The sequence below is a fragment of the Cetorhinus maximus genome, chromosome 36, assembly GCF_964194155.1.
Source record: "Cetorhinus maximus chromosome 36, sCetMax3.hap1.1, whole genome shotgun sequence".
Taxonomy (NCBI): Eukaryota; Metazoa; Chordata; class Chondrichthyes; order Lamniformes; family Cetorhinidae; genus Cetorhinus; species Cetorhinus maximus.
Genome location: NC_135914.1, coordinates 6,367,176 through 6,386,177, shown reverse-complemented (window position 1 = coordinate 6,386,177; position 19,002 = coordinate 6,367,176). Strand labels below are relative to the sequence as shown.

At 48.3% G+C, this 19,002-nt stretch overlaps 1 protein-coding gene across 1 annotated transcript in view; it reads left to right on the top strand.

Annotated features, from left to right (window-relative positions):
- The window catches only part of ash1l (ash1 (absent, small, or homeotic)-like (Drosophila)), a 215,825-nt gene extending 197,053 nt beyond the window's left edge, over positions 1-18,772 (top strand). The window contains exons 23-29 of the mRNA XM_078534088.1: positions 572-710; positions 1,805-1,977; positions 2,835-3,001; positions 6,690-6,730; positions 9,974-10,015; positions 11,010-11,272; positions 14,362-18,772. Of these exons, the coding sequence (XP_078390214.1) occupies positions 572-710; positions 1,805-1,977; positions 2,835-3,001; positions 6,690-6,730; positions 9,974-10,015; positions 11,010-11,272; positions 14,362-14,453 (917 nt within the window). The 3' untranslated portion in view covers positions 14,454-18,772. The remainder of the gene's footprint in view (positions 1-571; positions 711-1,804; positions 1,978-2,834; positions 3,002-6,689; positions 6,731-9,973; positions 10,016-11,009; positions 11,273-14,361) is intronic.
- Positions 18,773-19,002: the final 230 nt, after the last annotated feature.

Sequence of the window (19,002 nt, the reverse complement as noted above, 5' to 3'; positions counted from 1 at the left end):
GGGCAGTGCTCCCAATCCATCATTGGGAGCTGCGATTCTTTCCACTCTGCTCCAGGAGACTAACTAACCAATAGCCTGATCAATCGGAGAAGAAATGGGAAGCTCACCAGTGCTTTAAGCTGTTATTGTACAGTTGTAGTTGGTTAAACTCCAGCCCTATCCCAAACTTTGAAGGAAGGGAAAGAACCCAAGGCCTGAGTGTCAGTAGCTTGGACCTCCCTGTTCTTTGGAATTTGATGGGTGGGTGTCTCCCCATTGGAAGTGTGTGTGAAGTCTACACTGCTCATGCCATGTGCATTCTTAATACCTTGCTTTAAATTCTCTGAAGCATGTCAGCGTGATTCTGGGCATGTCAGCATATCCAAAGGAAAAGGGCTCATTGTTGTACACTAGTTAATACTTGTGCTGAAAGTTCCCTGTGAACAGTCAGCAACCGCTGTCAGAGAACAGCATGGAAATGTGCAAATCTTTGAGCCATCATGGAATCATTAAGGATTTTATACTTTTGTGTGTCTCTTTTCTCTGTTCTGTTGATGAACTCCATGTGACTTCAGTGTGTGTTGTGCTGCAGGTGACTGTGTCTATCTGATGAGAGATAATCGGCGTGGTCCTGAGGGCCAGCCTGTCCGACAGTCCTACAGACTGCTATCCCACATCAACCGGGACAAACTTGATATCTTCCGCATTGAAAAGCTCTGGAAAAATGAAAAGTAAGGCAGCTAGTGGACAAAATAAATTGTGAAAACTTGTTAAATACCTTCAGAAACACTCAGCTGTAGCCACCAGTAAACTGTACCCCAGTGTTATACAGTGACAGACCTGTCCCCACCAGTTCTGTACCCCAGTGTTATACAGTGACAGACCCGTCCCCACCAGTACTCTACCCCAGTGTTATACAGTGACAGATCCGTCCCCACCAGTACTGTACCCCAGTGTTATACAGTGACAGACCCGTCCCTACCAGTACTGTACCCCAGTGTTATACAGTGACAGACCCGTCCCTACCAGTACTGTACCCCAGTGTTATATAGTGACAGGCCCGTCCCCACCAGTACTGTACCCCAGTGTTATACAGTGACAGACCCGTCCCTACCAGTACTGTACCCCAGTGTTATACAGTGACAGACCCGTCCCCAACAGTACTGTACCCCAGTGTTATACAGCGACAGACCCGTCCCCACCAGTTCTGTACCCCAGTGTTATACAGTGACAGACCCGTCTGCACCAGTACTGTACCCCAGTGTTATACAGTGACTGACCCGTCCCCACCAGTACTGTACCCCAGTGTTATACAGTGACAGACCCGTCCCCACCAGTACTGTACCCCAGTGTTATACAGTGATAGACCCGTCCCCACCAGTACTGTGCCCCAGTGTTATACAGTGACAGACCCGTCCCCACCAGTACTGTACCCCAGTGTTATACAGTGACAGACCTGTCCTCACTAGTACTGTACCCTAGTGTTAGACAGTAACAGACCCTTCCCCACCAGTACTGTACCCCAGTGTTATACAGTGACAGACCTGTCCTCACCAGTACTGTACCCCAGTGTTATACAGTGACAGACCCGTCCTCACCAGTACTGTACCCCAGTGTTATATAGTGACAGGCCCGTCCCCCCCCAGAATTGTACTACTGAGCATTTTTCACAATTTAAATCTGAAAATGTCACACATCCACCATCACGGTTTTCTGATTCTCCAGAGGGGGCACGGTGTGACAATGTGTATGTCGATATATGTTTAGTATTTTGAAGTTCCATCTTTATTGAAGTCTTGAATGATATGCTATATTGTTCTGACAGAGGGGAGAGATTTGCCTTTGGTCACCATTATTTCCGACCCCACGAGACTCATCACTCCCCTTCAAGACGGTTTTACCATAACGAGCTATTCAGGGTGCCACTGTACGAGATTATCCCTCTGGAGGCGGTGGTAGGGACCTGCTGCGTGTTGGACCTCTACACGTACTGTAAGGGTAAGTGAAAATTTATTGTAAGCCTTTTTAACCCTCATCCTCTGCTGCTCGTTTCAAGCCACTTTTCATGACACCTTGAGTTAGGGTCCATGGAACATACAGGTGCTCAAGGTGACCTAGATTTCCCCCAGAGCAGAGCCATTCTAGCTTCCACTCCGCATCTCCCCACCCTCCAGCTGGTGAGCCTGGAACTCCATCTTGTCTTTGCCCAGAGTCCGTGCTAAAACACCCCCACACAGCTCACTGGGTAGTGATCAGAGGTAGGGGTTAAAGAAGGTTGTTGGACACCTCCCACAGTTCTCTCAGCACAGCTTGGGATAGACTCTGGCTCCTTTAAAGAGATTTGGACATCATAATGAAACATGGTATAGCAACAGTTTGTTTATATACATAGAATTTACAGCATAGAAACAGGCCATTTGGCCCAACAAATCTACGTCAATGTTTGCACTGCACTCCGGGCCCCCTTTCACTGGACTTCATCTCACTATGTCAGCCCATCCTTCTATTCTTTCTCCCTTGTGTTTATCTAGTTTCGCCTTAAATGTATCTACACTATTCACCTCAACCACCCCCTGTAGCAGTGAGTTCTACATTCACACCACTCTGGGTGAAGAGGTTTCTCCTGAATTCCCTCCTAATGGCTTGCATCTTTTTTTAAACTTGTCACATTTAAAGAAAAGTGTATTTCTGAAACTTAATTGAACATGAGGGGAAGTTTGCCCTGTTCCTGAAAACATGTGAAACCCAGGTTTGCTTTTGACTGAGCTTTACTAGAGAGTTAGCTGGGGCTGACCTTGTTCTGAAGTTTGAAACCACACTGCTACAGCTCTTGTTTTAATCTTTCAACCCTTCAGGGAGGCCAAAGGGCGTAAGAGATCAAGATGTTTACATCTGTGACTATCGCCTGGATAAATCTGCGCACCTCTTCTACAAGATTCACCGGAACCGCTACCCCGTCTGCACAAAATCGTACGCATTCGATCACTTCCCCAAGAAACTGACGCCCAAAAGAGACTTCTCTGTAAGTATTCATGGTTGGGGAAGGGATGGAGTGGGTCAGAAAGGCATCTGAGAGGGCAGATGTCAGTGAGTAGCTGGTGCAGGGTAACATGTCAAGCGATGAAGGCTGTTTGATTCACAGTTGGTTTATTTTCCCTTGTACACCTGGCTCTGATGTACATTTAGTTGACATTTATACACTGTCCCTTTTCTCTCATGAGCTTCTCCTGTGTGTTTGGCACCCTGCAGCACACAGAGGGCTGGCCAACCATTTGCCGTTTCTGTAGAGGAGTGTGATTGGGGAATTCAGGGGGCACCAGCCTTCCCGGCAGGAAACTGCTCAAGCGAACCATATGGAAAGACCCTGGCAGCAGAGAAGCCAGGGTGGAGAAATGCAAGTAACGTTGGGGCAGAGCAGGATGGTCCCGAGAGGGTGGGCGGGTCCCCTCGAGAGGGTGGGCGGCAAAACGGTTCCCGAGAGGGTGGGCGGCGGGGTGGGTCCAGAGACGGTGGGCGGCGGGGCGGGTCCCCCCGAGAGGGTGGGCGGCGGGGCGGGTCCCCCCGAGAGGGTGGGCGGCGGGGCGGGTCCCCCCGAGAGGGTGGGCGACGGGTGGTCCTCCTGGTAACCAGGCTGAGTTACAGAGAAAAGGGGCCTAGTTACATCAATAACCTGATAATTTGATACCTTGGTCTCTTATGTGCTGGTCATAACAATGGTTCCTGTATTCCATTTCTGTCGGATCTTTCTATAAAACTGCTGCAATAGTTTTCCCTGTGACTTAGTGGATAAAATGAGACAATGGATGAACCAATAAACCAATTGGAGCAAGAAGATCCCAGGTTCAGTCTGCAGTCTGGGCTGTAAGTCATCTATAAAATAGAATCTATACCATCGCAAGAATGTTTGCACCATTAGCATGCCTTAGCAGGAGTATGGTAATGGAAAAGCTCTCAGTAGCTTGTAGAATGAGGTATCCGCTAATGATTAAACTCACCCTGTACTGTGGGATGTTAGGAATGCCCTCCTATCCTGGGTCTGAGTCATGGAAGCTGAGCTCAGACAGGACAGCAGTTTGAGGTTCCAGTTTACCTGAGGACACGTGAATCAATCATTCCTCCTCTACACCCCAGTGCCGTATTGGGTATGGTCACTTAGAGAAGATACTCATCAGCCCGCCACCACAGGAAGTATCGGTGCAGGCGAGGAAAGCAATCTCTGTTTTTCCAGCACTTCTCTAGCATATTAATTAAGGAATATGATTGGGGCTATAAGTGGGGGAGGGGCTTGGGGGTTGCATGTGGTGAAGTGAGATTGGGGAGTGAGGGGTTGAGTGAGTGGGTTGTGGGGGGTTGTGTGTGGTGAGGTGGAATTGGGGAATAAGGGATTGGGTGCAGTCGAGAGTGAGTGAGGGGTCGGGGGGGTGTGTGTGTTGTGAGGTGGGATTTGGGAGTGAGGGGTTGGGTGCTGTCGAGAGTGAGTGAGGAGTGGGGGGGTGTGTGTTGTGAGGTGGGATTTGGGAGTGAGGGGTTGGGTGCTGTTGAGAGTGAGGGGTGGGGGGGGTGTGTGTTGTGAGGTGGGATTTGGGAGTGAGGGGTTGGGTGCTGTTGAGAGTGAGGGGTGGGGGGGGGTGTGTGTGGTGAGGTGGGATTTGGGAGTGAGGGTTGGATGCTGTTGAGAGTGAGGGGTGGGGGGGGGTGTGTGTGGTGAGGTGGGATTTGGGAGTGAGGGGTTGGGTGCTGTCGAGAGTGAGTGAGGGGTGGGGGGGGTGTGTGTGGTGAGGTGGGATTTGGGAGTGAGGGGTTGGGTGCTGTTGAGAGTGAGTGAGGAGTGGGGGGGGTGGTGTGGTGAGGTGGGATTGGGGAGTGAGGGGTCGGGTGCAGTCGAGAGTGAGTGAGGGGTGGGTGGGTATGTGTGGTGAGGTGGGATTGGGGAATGAGGGGTTGGGTGCAGTCGAGAGTGAGTGAGGAGTGGGGGGTGTGTGTGGTGAGGGGTTGGGTGCTGTCGAGAGTGAGTGAGGGGTGGGGGGGTGTGTGGTGAGGTGGGATTTGGGAGTGAGGGGTTGGGTGCTGTCGAGAGTGAGTGAGGGGTGGGGGGTGTGTGTGTGGTGAGGGGTTGGGTGCAGTCGAGAGTGAGTGAGGAGTGGGGGGTGTGTGTGTGGTGAGGGGTTGGGTGCTGTCGAGAGTGAGTGAGGAGTGGGGGGTATGTGTGTGGTGAGGGGTTGGGTGCAGTCGAGAGTGAGTGAGGGGTGGGGGGGTGTGTGGTGAGGGGTTGGGTGCAGTCGAGTGTGAGTGAGGGGTGGGGGGGTGTGTGGTGAGGTGGGATTTGGGAGTGAGGGGTTGGGTGCTGTCGAGAGTGAGTGAGGGGTGGGGGGGGTTGTGTGGTGAGGTGGGATTTGGGAGTGAGGGGTTGGGTGCTGTCGAGAGTGAGTGAGGGGTGGGGGGTGTGTGTGGTGAGGGGTTGGGTGCAGTCGAGTGTGAGTGAGGGGTGGGGGGTGTGTGTGTGGTGAGGGGTTGGGTGCTGTCGAGAGTGAGTGAGGAGTGGGGTGTGTGTGTGTGGTGAGGGGTTGGGTGCAGTCGAGAGTGAGTGAGGAGTGGGGGGTATGTGTGTGGTGAGGGGTTGGGTGCAGTCGAGAGTGAGTGAGGAGTGGGGGGTGTGTGTGTGGTGAGGGGTTGGGTGCTGTCGAGAGTGAGTGAGGAGTGGGGTGTGTGTGTGGTGAGGGGTTGGGTGCAGTCGAGAGTGAGTGAGGAGTGGGGGGTATGTGTGTGGTGAGGGGTTGGGTGCAGTCGAGAGTGAGTGAGGAGTGGGGGGTGTGTGTGTGGTGAGGGGTTGGGTGCTGTCGAGAGTGTGAGGGGTGGGGGTTGTGTGTGGTGGGATTGGGGGGTGAGGGGTTGGGTGCTGTCGAGAGTGAGTGAGGGGTGGGGGGTGGTGTATGGTGAGGTGGGATTGGGGAGTGAGGGGTTGGGTGCTGTCGAGAGTGAGTGAGGGGTGGTGTGTGGTGTGTGGTGAGGTGGGATTGGGGAGTGAGGGGTTGGGTGCTGTCGAGAGTGAGTGAGGGGTGGGGGGGGTGTGTGGTGAGGTGGGATTTGGGAGTGAGGGGTTGGGTGCTGTCGAGAGTGAGTGAGGGGTGAGGGGTGTGTGTGGTGAGGGGTTGGGTGCAGTCGAGTGTGAGTGAGGGGTGGGGGGGTGTGTGTGGTGAGGGGTTGGGTGCTGTCGAGAGTGAGTGAGGGGTGGGGGGTGTGTGTGTGGGGTGGGGGGGTGTGTGTGGTGAGGTGGGATTTGGGAGTGAGGGGTTGGGTGCTGTCGAGAGTGAGTGAGGGGTGGGGGGTATGTGTGGTGAGGAGTTGGGTGCAGTCGAGTGTGAGTGAGGAGTGGGGGGGTGTGTGGTGAGGTGGGATTTGGGAGTGAGGGGTTGGGTGCAGTCGAGAGTGAGTGAGGAGTGGGGGGTGTGTGTGGTGAGGAGTTGGGTGCAGTCGAGTGAGAGTGATGGGTGGGGGGGTGTGTGTGGTGAGGGGTTGGGTGCAGTCGAGTGTGAGTGAGGAGTGGGGGGGTGTGCGGTGAGGTGGGATTTGGGAGTGAGGGGTTGGGTGCAGTCGCTGCTGAGTCATGGTTTGGCTGTAATTAGAGCAGTGGGGGAATATGGTGGGATGGAGTTTTGCTGTGTTGTTGAGCCTTAAATATGCTTTTTGTTCTCCTGTTTATTTTCCATTAGCCTCACTACGTACCAGAAAATTACAAGAGAAATGGAGGCCGGTGAGTGACATCTACTGTCAGTCTGCTCTTTATCTCCGGTTGTACTTTCAGTTCTGCTATCCGTAGTAGGTTTGTCTCTGGTAACTCTTCCAGTTTTTCTAGCAGAAACCTGTGGTCATTGAGACCCCTGTGGGTTAGAACAGTTCCTGCAGCTCACCTGATGCCATATTGGCTGGAGGTTGTGTGGAAGTGCCCTGTGCTGTGTTAACTGTTCTCTGCCATGTTGCAGCAGAAGGTTACTGTGATTCTCTGTCCCTGGACAAGTGAGAGGAGATTAAATCAGCCAGGGTTCCCACTCCTGACCCTTGCTGCAAGGTATAAACATTGACTGAGGACTGATTTGGACTGGGCTCTGATGCCCTCCAGGGTCCCTAAACCTTACCCACGTGGCGACTGACCAGTTGGACACAGGTACCAGAGGGAGCCTCTATCCCAATAAGAGTCATTGCCTTTGGGAGCAAAGAGGGAAAACAAGCAAGTAATTAGTATTAAAATCTCATTGCCACTTAGACAAGTGATCAGTACTCAGAGTTAATAGGCTAGCTCTGATCTCTGAGTGCAGGTTGAATCTGCACTCACTGTGCTTGGGAGAGCGGCAGAGGAGTAATCTTTAAGTTAGAATTTTGTTTTCACCTGTCTTTAGTTGCTCTCCCCAGCATTCTTTGGATTGCTGTGGTCAGCTTGCAAAGGGAGTGACTCAGACCAAAATGGTTCCCTACCCTCCCCCCCCTACTCCATCCGCCACAGAAAGCAGAAACCTTCCTTCTGTATCACGACCCCTACCTGCTGACTTGCCAGAGAACTGATGAAACACACCCAATTGAGGGTAGTCAAGTTTAGACACCCCCACACTTTTACACCTTTCCATGGCTGACACAGTTGGGGTGGTGGGGGAGGGGACAGGGGGTGAGGGCTGTCTGCTGCCACACCTGTATCAGTCACTAGGATGTGCTCAGGGGGCTCCCATTTTTACTAGCCCCCGTCTTTTCTTTTTCTGTCTCACTCCCATGTGCAATGATAAGAACAATGGATAAGGACCAGATCACACTCAGCTGGGGTGCCTCATGCAGCTGAATAGCCTGCAGATAGTCGCCGCCTGGTTTCACGTGCCCTGGAGCCATTGGTGTCTTTAGTCACACACCATAAAGAGCAGAGGACAGTAAGAAAGGATAAATAGTTAATTGTTGAGCAGTTGATTGAAGGTGAAGGCTTGGAAAGGTGTGGAATGGGGACATCCCTCCAGTAGGGAAATGCTTCACTGGGTATCTCATGGTTATGGGGACCAAGGATTGATAGTCACTTTCCCGCTGCCCTGAGCTCTGGTTCACTCGTAGACTGATAGATACACAGGCTGAGGATCCGATGGAGAGAAGGGAACAAGGGTAATTGGCTGATGAGATTTATTTTTAAACTTTGGGTTGAATTATCATTGATGTTTTTCTGAATAATTTAGAAACTAGCAACATGTGGAATAGGAAAAGACCGAAGTTACCAAAGAAAAGGTTGGGCTGGATTGGCCACTGGGATCTGTGGTTAATCTTAGTGTACTGTGGGTGCTGAGTTAGCTAATCTCGGACAGGAGAAAAAGAGGGGTGCTAAACTTAGCTCCAGCCCTCCTGATGCAAGGAGGAGGAATGGGAGCTAGATTTCCCTACCCAGTGATGTGCTACTGGCAGGCATAGACGGGTATATGTACATGCAAACACACACACTTGAATCCTTCAAGTAAGAGCAGGATCAGGCTCAGCTGTGATACCCCTGGTAGTCAAACAGCCTGCACTCATTTGACCAGAGTCGAGTGTGAGGAATAATGAGTGATATACTGGAGGGTGGCCGCTGGCGAGCCGTCTCGAGTGGGAAAGAAACAGGAGAAGTTTGGGGAAAAGACACGATAAGTGAGCGAGGGAGAGATGATACAAGCACAGTATCTTCAGGCTCACTGCTCCTGGTCCAGGGAGCCAGAGAAATAGTGTTCGACCGCTGTCCTTTGACCTGGCTGACCTGTTGGGGATGAGTGGAGTCAAGAGGCTGGAGCTTGTTGAAGGAGGGATGTCAGTGTTTCAGTTAATAGCTGTATCTTTAATACATGTTTCAGAAATAGAGACTGTGTTTGGGCAGGGGGAGGCGTCAGGAAGGAGGAGGAATGGGGGATGTCCGTCTCACTCATCTTCCCCTTTTAAATTATTTTTTAAACTCTCCAGCAATTGTTTATACAGAATACTGTTAATTCTATGTACCGTAAATCTTCGAGTATCATACCTTCTCTGCTTCCCCTCCCCAAAAAATAAATGAGGAAGGGGTGCAAATTATCCATGGGTACTAAAATACCTTAAAACCATTTCATAAAGTTCGCAGAAGACTTGGCCGGCGATAGGGGGAGTTTGTTCTATGTACAGGGCACATTCCACTCAAAGATTTACGGTAGTTTAAAAAGTGACTGTTTAGTTTTAAGGTTTTTTTTAAAAAAATTTCCTCACAAGCTGAAGGAAATAGAGCTACAATTCTCCATAGTGCTGCATGTCATAACGTCAGCATGCCGCGGTGTTGCAATGGGCTCCCGTCAGAGACTTGTAGCTTTTCTTTTCCTGAAGTGCCGGGAATGCTTTCCGTAGTGCCGCACTCCAGCTCAGGAGTGCAGGGGCGGCACTAAGGGATGAGCGATGGGCGATCCAAACAGTGATTAAACCACAGGGGCTGTCCAGTGTGGGATAGGTCACTGTTGAGGGTGGGAGAAGGCGTGGAATGCAGAAAGTGGTTATACTCAGGGGGTAAGCTTGAATCCACACTTAGTTTTGATTTTGAGCTTGACATGCACTCGTTGGGCAAGTTCCACCAGTTCTCACCCAAGCCGTAAGTTAGTGGACTCCAGAGCGTTGGGCTTGCTGCACTTTTTCACATCGGGGCGGGCGGTGGGGTCTGACGTTGCTGCCACTGGAGGACCGCACCTTGTACTGAGCCGTCCGCAGAGCAGTGTGGCTCATGGTCATGGAGCAGTGCAGAGCCAGGACATTGTGCCAGGAAATGGTGCGTGGTGCCAGGAGGCTGGAGTCTGACCGGCAGGGAGTGGGCAGGTGCCATTTGGCCCTCTAGGTATCTATCCCACAGCAGCTCAGTTTGGAACGCAGTTCGCTCATCACCACCTGTTGCTGTTGGAGAGCAGTGCACTGTTCTCTGATATCAGCTAATTCAGAAACACCAATGTTTCCACTGATACTGGGTGACTTTTATTTCCCTTCATCTTAGACTTTGCTGCACTCCCACCTACCAAACAGCCTTAACAAAGATGTGAGTAAAGACATTAGTGAATAAATAAGCGAATGAGTGACTGATTCATTTCAAAATATCTTCATAATATCCGTGCATGTGTGTGCCTGTTTCAAACTGGGACTTAACGTTCTTGCAGCATTATTCACAGAAATGCTACTATTAGTTATAATACAGTAGGGCAAGGCATCCCCTTCGAGGTTAGCATAAACGTGCAGGGAGCAACCATAAAGTCCGAAGATCTCTGATGCTTTGACAATTGGACCAGTGATATAAATATTATAATGGGAGTGGGAAGCAGTTTGGAGCAAGTGCATATTGTTCCCATCAGGTGCTGCGTTCTGTCAGTCTGTTCCCCATCTCCAGCCTCAGGATCTGAATATGGTAGTGGATTCACAGAACAAGGTCACCAGAAACCCAAGAGAAACATCCAGGAAGTCGATATTAATTATTATGTTTTTAAAAATCAGTTGCTGTAAAACAGGAACCTTTTTTGCAGTGCGAGACATGAAAAACCATAACAGAATGATTCTTAACACCTTCCAAAAGGGAATTGGATAAATACTCAAAAGGGGGAAGATTTCCAGGGCAGGGTAGTGGGACTAACTGGATCGCTCCTTCAAACAGCCAGCGCAGACACAGTTGCCTTATGAACTTCTCCTGTGCTGTAATAATTCTAACACAGGCACCTCTCCCTTCAACAATCAAACTTTGGTTTGGTTTGGGAATAGTTTATGTCTGTGTGATCAAAGATCCTAGAAGGACAGGTGTTACCCAAGTATCAAAGCGTTAAATTTGAAAACTGCACACTTGAGTTTTTTTCCCCCCTCAATGTTCAGCAAGTCACACAGCACCAATTAAAATGAGACGTAGCAGCTGACTTTGGCAGTAGCAGACTCTGTGCATGCGGTGTGTCTGAAATATTAGTGACCAGAATCCTGAAGTTTGTAGACCCGCAGCCAAATCTCAAGTTTTTTTCTTTTTCCTTTTTGGGGATTGGGTAAACAAACAACAGGTCATCGTGGAAAACGGAGCGAACAAAAGTGCACTGCAAGGAGGTGGTTCAGGAGGAAGACCTGCCGCCCCCCATCATCGAGGACATGTCGACCGCCCAAGAGCAGCCAGCCGCTGAGATGCCACACCTGGAGGAGCAGGAGAGCGAGAGCAGCAATGGCCCTCCGAAAGTAGATTGCAGCCCAGAGGAGAAGCAAAGGGTGCAGAGAGAGAATCTCAACAAAATCCTCCTGAACTTGTTGGCCAAGATACCAGGAAAAAACGGTGAGGCTTGGGTATTGGCAGAACAGTCTGCCAGTGGAATGATTGCAATGCTTAGTGCAATACATAGTCTGGTGTGTGCTGAGTTAGTCTGTGGCAAGAAGGCATGACACAGTCCCTATACCTCTAGGGGAAAAGGCCCTGCCCCTGATCGCTGTAAACTCATACTGCAGGGAGGGTCGAGGGGTGGCAAGGTATCTCCCTCCAGTCCTCTGGGGCTCTGTCTGATGCTCTCAGGTATAGGCTCATGGGTAAAGAGCATTTACTTGGATAAAGGACCAGAGAGCTGCTGGCTGCTAGAACCATACCACGTGTGAGGGCAGGTGGGCATGATAAATCAGGAATGGGAACTTCAATCTAGAGTGGAATTATGTTTACTTTAAGTCTCTACTGTTGACCATTAGTTCACAGATGGCTTGCTGGCAGTATCCATATCCCTAGAATGAATATTTAACATCTATCGTTGCCTTATTTTTCACCATGCCTGCCTTGTACTATTAACAGGCAAAAAGACAGACGGGGCAAACAGTTTCCAGGGCTTCACCTGTGGTGGCAGATTGTGCCTGAGAGCACCCTGTGGTTGTCAGGAGCTGGAATTCAGCACAAACACCTTGCATTTATATAGCGGCTTGAACATAGTAGAATTTCCCGGATGGTTGGGATCCATCCTGCAGTCACCTGACCTGTTACCTTTGCAGCAATTATAAAACTTCAGTTAAAAATTTATCCTCTGCATCATCAACATGAGAAGAGAATTTTTTACACCACATGATGTTACGATGTGGAATGCAGTGGCTAAAATGGTGGTGGAAGCAGATTCATTAGTCACTTTCAAAAGGGAATTGGATATTTACTTGAAAAGAATGAATTTCCAGGGCTGTGGGAAAGGATCAGTTTTTTCCATGGGTTGAGGGAATGCTGGCTAAGCCATCATTTAGTGCCCAGCCCCAATTGCCTCTTGAGAAGGTGGTGGTGAGCCGCTGCGGCCATGTGCTATAGGTACGTCAGGGAGTTACAGGATTTTGGTCCAGCGACAGCGAAGGAACAGCTGATATATTTCCAAGTCAGGATGGTGTGTGGCTTGGAGGGGAACTTCCAGGTGGTGGTGTTGCCATGCATCTGCTGCTCTTGGCCTTCTAGATGGCAGAGGTCACGGGTTTAGCAGGTGCTGTCGAAGGAGCCTTAGTGAGTTCCTGCAGGGCACCTTGTAGATGGTACACATTGCTACCACTGTGTGTCGGTGGTGGAGGGAGTAAATGTTTGTGGATGCGGTGCCAATCAAGTGGGCTGCTTTATACTAGATGGTGTCAAGCTTCTTGAGTGTTGTTGGAGCTGCACTCATCCAGGCAAGTGGAGAGTTTTCCATCCTTGTAGATGGTAGACAGGCTTTGAGGACTCAGGAAGTGAGTTATTCTCTACAGAACTCCCAGCCCCTGACCTGCTCTTGTAGCCACAGTATTTATATGGCTAGCCCAGTTCAGTTTCTGGTCAGTGATAACCCCCAGGATGTTGATAGTGGGAGATTCAGCAATGGTAATGCCATTGCACACCGAGGGGAGATGATTTAGATTCTCTCTTGTTGGAGATGGCTATTGCCTGACACTCCTGTGGCGCGAATGTTACTTGCCACTTGTCAGCCCAAGCCTGAATGTTGTCCAGGTCTTGCTGCATGTGGATACGGACTGCTTCAGTATCTGAGGAGCAGCAAATAGTGCGAAACATTGTGCAACCATTAGTGAACATCCCACCTCTGGCCTCATGTTGGAGGGAAGGTCATTGATGAAGCAGCTGAAGATGGTGGGATGAGGACACTGCCCTGAGGAACTCCTGCAGTAATGTCCTGGGACTGAGATGATTGACCTCCAACAACCACAACCATCTTCCTTTGTGCCAGGTATGACTCCAACCAGCGGAGAGTTTTCCCCCTGATTCCCATTGACTCCAGTTTTGCTAGGGGTCCTTGATGCAATACTCGATCGAATGTGGATGTTTCCCCTCGTGGGAGAGTCTAGAACTAGAGCGCACAGTTTCAAAATAAGGGTTTGCCATTTAAGACAGAGATGAGAAGGAATTTCTTTTCTCAGAGGATCGCTAGTGTTTGGAATTCTCTCCTCCAGTGAACTCAAGGCTGGGTCATTGAATATATTCAAGGCTGTGTTAGACAGATTTTTGATTGACAAAGGAGTTAAGAGTTATGGGGCAACAGGCAGGAAAGTGGAGTTAAAGCCACACCTGATCATCCATGACCTTATTGACTGGCAGACTGGATTTGCGAGGCCAAATGACTTTTTTTATGCTCGTACGCTGATTTGATGTCAAGGGCTGTCACTCACCTCATTCCTTGAATCGTCTCTGTTCATTTTTGGACCAAGGCTGTAATGAGGTTGGGAGCTGAGTGACCCTGGCAGAACCCAAACTGGGCGTCAGTGAGCAGGTTATTGCTAAGCAAGTGCTGCTTGATAGCACTGTTGATGACCCCTTCCATCACTTTACTGATGGAGAGTAGACTGATGAGGCAGTAATTGGCCAAGTTGGAATTGTCCTGCTTTTTGTGTACAGGACGTACCTGGGCAATCTTCCACATAGCCGGTTAGATGCCAGTGTTGTAGCTGTACTGGAACAGCTTGGCTAGGGACACAGCAAGTTCTGGAGCACAAGTCTTCAGTACTGATGCCAGAACATTGTCAGGGCCCATAGCCTTTGCAGTATCCAGTGCCATCAGCTGTTTCTTGACATGGAGTGAATCGAATTGCCTGAAGACTGGTACCTGTTACTCTGGGGCGCTCAGGAGGAAGCCAAGATGTATCATCCACTAGGCACTTTTAGCTGAAGATTTTCCAGCCTTGTGTTTTGCGCTGATGTGCTGGGCTCCCCCATCACTGAGGATAGGGATATTTGTGGAGCCTCCTCCTCCAGTGAGTTGTTTAATTGTCCACCACCATTCTTAGCTGAATGTGGCAGGCCTACCAACCTCACGTGTTATTAATCTGTAATAATTAACCTTGTTATCTTGAATGAAATGCTTAATTAGCCTTTGCATGATTAAATGACATTGAGTTACTAAATTCTTCTTTGGTTTGTGTGCTTTCTAGCTATCGATGTGACCTACTTGTTGGAAGAAGGTTCAGGGAGGCGGCTGCGTAGGCGCACACTAATGTTAACCGAGAGCAGCTTCAGGAAGTGATGCACAACTGTGGAAAGGAGCGTTTCCTGTGTTGGAAAGCCTGGCCTTCTGCCCTGTCCTATTGCATCCTGACAGTGAGAGAGTTGAGGGATGGATCCCCTCCCACCCCTCCCCCCAACCCCACCTCACCCACCACCCCCCTCCCCCCCGAGCTCTCTGATTAAACTATTAAAAATAGGACAGGAGGGTGAAGAAGAAACTGACAAAATTGAAAAGCGTTAGCACTTGGATACAGTGGGCCAGCCAGCACTCCCACTGTTGACCTGCAGAGTGCTCTTACAGTGTGCGCACGCACGTGTGTACGGTGTTCCTCGTATTCACGTCGGGGGATCAGTTAGCTCAGTGCTCCTTTGGCCCGAGGCAGCCTAAAAACTTGATTTTGGGGGAGGTGGGGCACTATTGCAGTTGCCAAACCGCCATCCATGAAGTGGACGGAGGTGGCGTCTAAACGAAATGTTAATACACAAGCGTCAAGAGATCTTTTTTTTTAAAAAAAAAAGGACTGAACTCCATTTCTGTTCCTGTTCTTTGATTGTATGTGTGAATTCACCAGTGTGATTGTCATACAGTTTGTCCAGAGTGTATATATATGTATATGGCGAAAGAGAAGACAGCTGATAAACAAGGCGGTGGGGTGGGGAAGTTTACAATCCAAGCCCGGTTTTTGCACTCAATCTGAGCAATTAAAGGCAGCCGCTGTGCTGGCCCAGTAGGCCCTACTACGGTACATGCTTGGAACATGTCATGCCCACCCTCCCTTCAGCAGCAAAAAAAAAAGCAATTAATAAGTGGAGGGCATAAAAATGGGAGGTGGAGGGGGGTGGGCGGTCAAAACCTGAAATTGAAAAGGACATGAGTGGATTGGGAGACTGATTAATAGCACTTAAAGTGTCTTTGTGGGTGGGGGTTGGGGGTGGGGGGAGGGTGGGCGCGGGTGGAGTGGGATCTTTGGTTTTCACTTTTTCTTAGTTTATTGAGGACGTTTGAAGATTTGGAGATGCCATTGCTGTTCTAAGCTGTGCGTCCGGTGTGCTGCGCAAAGGAAATAAATAATACACACACATACACACACACACACACACACTCGCACAGAAATGAAACCCTGAGGTTCGCACAGAAGAGTCCTTGGGGAAGCGGATTCTGCTGGGACTGACGGTGGCATCACATCTAGGCTAATGGCAACTACGCTTGAGAGCAGTCTGTAAGAGCTCGCAGTAAGTTGTGCTTCCAGTACTTTTGGTAAAGGAGAAGGATATGAAAGAACAAAGCACCAAAGAGTTAATTTTGTTGTTTAAAAACGAGTGACCTGTGAATAAAATATCTTATCCCCATATTAAGATATGTACGGTTAACATGTCAGCTGAGGGGTTTGCTCCCAAGTAGAACCACACTGACAAGAAGCCTGGAGTTTTTGTATGTTTGATCCAGGGCAGTTTTATTTCTCTGACCATGTTGAGAGAGTTTGGAACAAGACAAGCATTCGGCCTATCAAGCCCGCTCCTTCTACGGTATGTGCCTGACTCCCCCTTCAACAATGGGCTCCTTCCCTGCCATATTTCAACCTGAAATCTCTCTTTAATTGACCAAGCATTGAGTGCTTTGTTCTCCCCCATTTCCCGACAGCTTCCTGTCTACATCTTTGACACCAGAGGTTGAATGGGTCCCAAACTGTGACATGAAACTGGGACTTGTAATCCCAAGCATAATTAGGTGTGCTGTTCCTTACTCCAAAAAATCCCCCTCCAAAAATTACATTGCTAAACGACAAGAACAAAGGAGTAGTCATAACTTGAATTGTAGGAACCGCTGCCACTTCCTCACATTCATGTCCCTCTTACTCACCTATTACTTATTCCAGAATTCTTAAGCTGTAGTTTTTATTTTTTCTTTATACCATGAAACAGTTACAGCACAGAAGGAAGCCATTTTACCCATGGAACCAGCTCTAGTTCCTTGAGAGAATCAACCCTGTTAGTCCCACTCCCCTGTTCTTTCCCATATCCCTGTGAATTTTTTCTCCTATAAATATTTATCCAGTTTCCTTTTGTGAGCCACTAACGAATCTGTATCCAGCCCCAACCCCCCCCCCACCCACCCACTAAGCAGTGCATTTCAAATATTTACCAATCATTTCATCAAAAGTTTTTCCTCATGTCACCTCTGGTCCTTTTGCCAAGCTTCCCTTCCTTCAAGGAGAGACGCTGTCAAAGTCATGAGCTATTGATGGCTCTGTGACTGACGCTGGTCATACTACATATTAGGAATAATTACACTTTCTTGCTTTCCCCTCTTTCTCCACCATCTCCCTTCCGCCCTCCCCCTCCAATCTCAATCCTTTTGTTGTGTTCTGAGTTCTGGCTAACAATTCCCCAGAATCTGATCACATCTACTTGTGGCAAATAGATCTGAGCACAGAATTGTGTGCATTTAAAAGATTAAAAAATAGATGCAGGATTTGTACCTTCCACTCCCCAGTGACATTCAATAGTCTGAGTGTGACTGTGCCCAAGCCCTTGTCGGTGTCACCTTGACCAGAAAGCAAAAGGCAGAATCCCTGTGCATTCTCTCTTCTTTTGCTCCATTCAGGATTTCCTCCCCATCTCCCGATGGCTGTAACTGTCACGATAAACTCTCCTGGCCGTGCATGCACAGAACGTCACGACCTGTTCCAGTGCTTGCTCACTCACTGGGTGGGAGCTCACCAGAGCATTCGACATGCCCATAGCCACTACACCAGAATCACCGATCTCAATCTGTCAATAACCATTCTCTCAGAATTGTCCGGGGAAGTGGAGAAACTGGGCCAGGAGGTCTCTTCTTACACACTCGTTTGCCTCAGTGGGTTAATGGGAGGAGCAGCATAGACCAGAGTGTTTGGGCAGCTTACCGCCCTGACCAAGCAGTGATATCAGGAGGATGTAGGGAAACAGACTGAATGTTGTTTATCAGGCCAACCACTTATGTAGGGGTCAAATTAAAATAAGTTTTAACTGAGGAATTGTTGTGTGAACAGATCAGGAAGCTGCGGTCTCCATGGGTCTTCACTCGTGTATAATGTTAACCAGCTCTGTGTGCAACACCAGTAACACCAAAGTCTGCTTCCCTAAGTGGAGCCAGTGTGAAAACTTCTCTTTTTAAAACGAAAACAAAGAAATAAAAGTAGGCAGGAGAATACAAAAGGAAAGCCACTACAGAAATGAAAAGCAGTATTCAAAATGAAAAAGTATTTGTTGTGAAGTAGAAAACATTCGCGTAGAAGTAACAATAAAGACACTACGTCTGTGTTCTGTTGAACTGTACAGTGTAGTACCTTCCCCCGCCCATTTTAACTAAAAAGTCAAAAATGAAAAAAAAATTGCTTTGCTTTGTCCGTACGTAAGCTTATGCAGTCCCGCTCCCAACATCCTTTTAAATAAGTAAAAACAAAAATTATGATGTGCCAATGTGTACATATCAGTTGTGTGGTTGTCAGCAATACTGTCGTCACATGTTCCTTTACATGGACCAACTTTGTCCTAATGTACAAATGCATTGCGTCAATCTCAGTGGAACATGTTCCATCCCATTCCCTTTTTGTGTCTCAAAAGAAGAAAACCCTTTGAGATCGTATTTTATTAAAAAAAAACGAAAAAAGAGAAAGATTGTTTTGACTATTTTCTTACTGCGAAGCAACACTGTACAGTAGCAGAAGATTGAGTATATGATACTCAACTCATCATTGATAGGAGTTTTGACAGGTCTGTAATATTTTCATTTGTCTCCTTATAGACATTTCATTCTTGGTAATAGTGTCAAACACTAAGAAAAATACAAAAAAAATTTATATATGTAGAAGGCACACTATGTCTGTCATTTTCTCTTTCTTTGCTGAAAGATTAAATCATGTTTTAGACAATCAGTGGTTAGGTAATGCCATTTTTTTTCCTCTTCTCTCCTCTCCTCCCCTTCCCTCCCTCTCCCCTCCCTCCTTACTGGCATAGAAAGTGATGACAGGTTTTTTTTTAATGTTTTTTTGGGTTACTTTTTAAAAAAAAAATTACAAAAACAAAGTCACGGAATCGCTGTTTAAAAGCACTACATTATTGCAAATAGATATAACTATAGTCTGCATGGGTGTAGGCAGTGTGATTGTTTGCTGGAAAAATGCTGCTAATATATTTACTTTTTACAGAAGCATATCTAATAGATAATTGTTTTGACTTTAATCTTTGTAAATTATGTATTACGAATTTTAACGTTGGATGTAATTGCATAAAGACGCTTGTATCTCAACTTGAGAAAGTCTAGTATTAAATGGAGAAACTGTTTTTTTTTCTTAATCGTCGTTTGTGGTTTTTCTTTAAGTTAAACCCAAAAGTTTCCTGGTCTCAACATACAGAGTGCTTTCCCTTGTCTGCTCCACTGGGCAAACAATCTGTGGTGAGCCTTTCTGCATCCTGTGAGTGTGTGCTTGGGCTGTCCCTGATGCACAGTTAATAAATATATTGTCCAGATGTGGTACTGAGGCAAAGGATCAGGAACATCATTGGCATTACCCTCAGCATTAGAG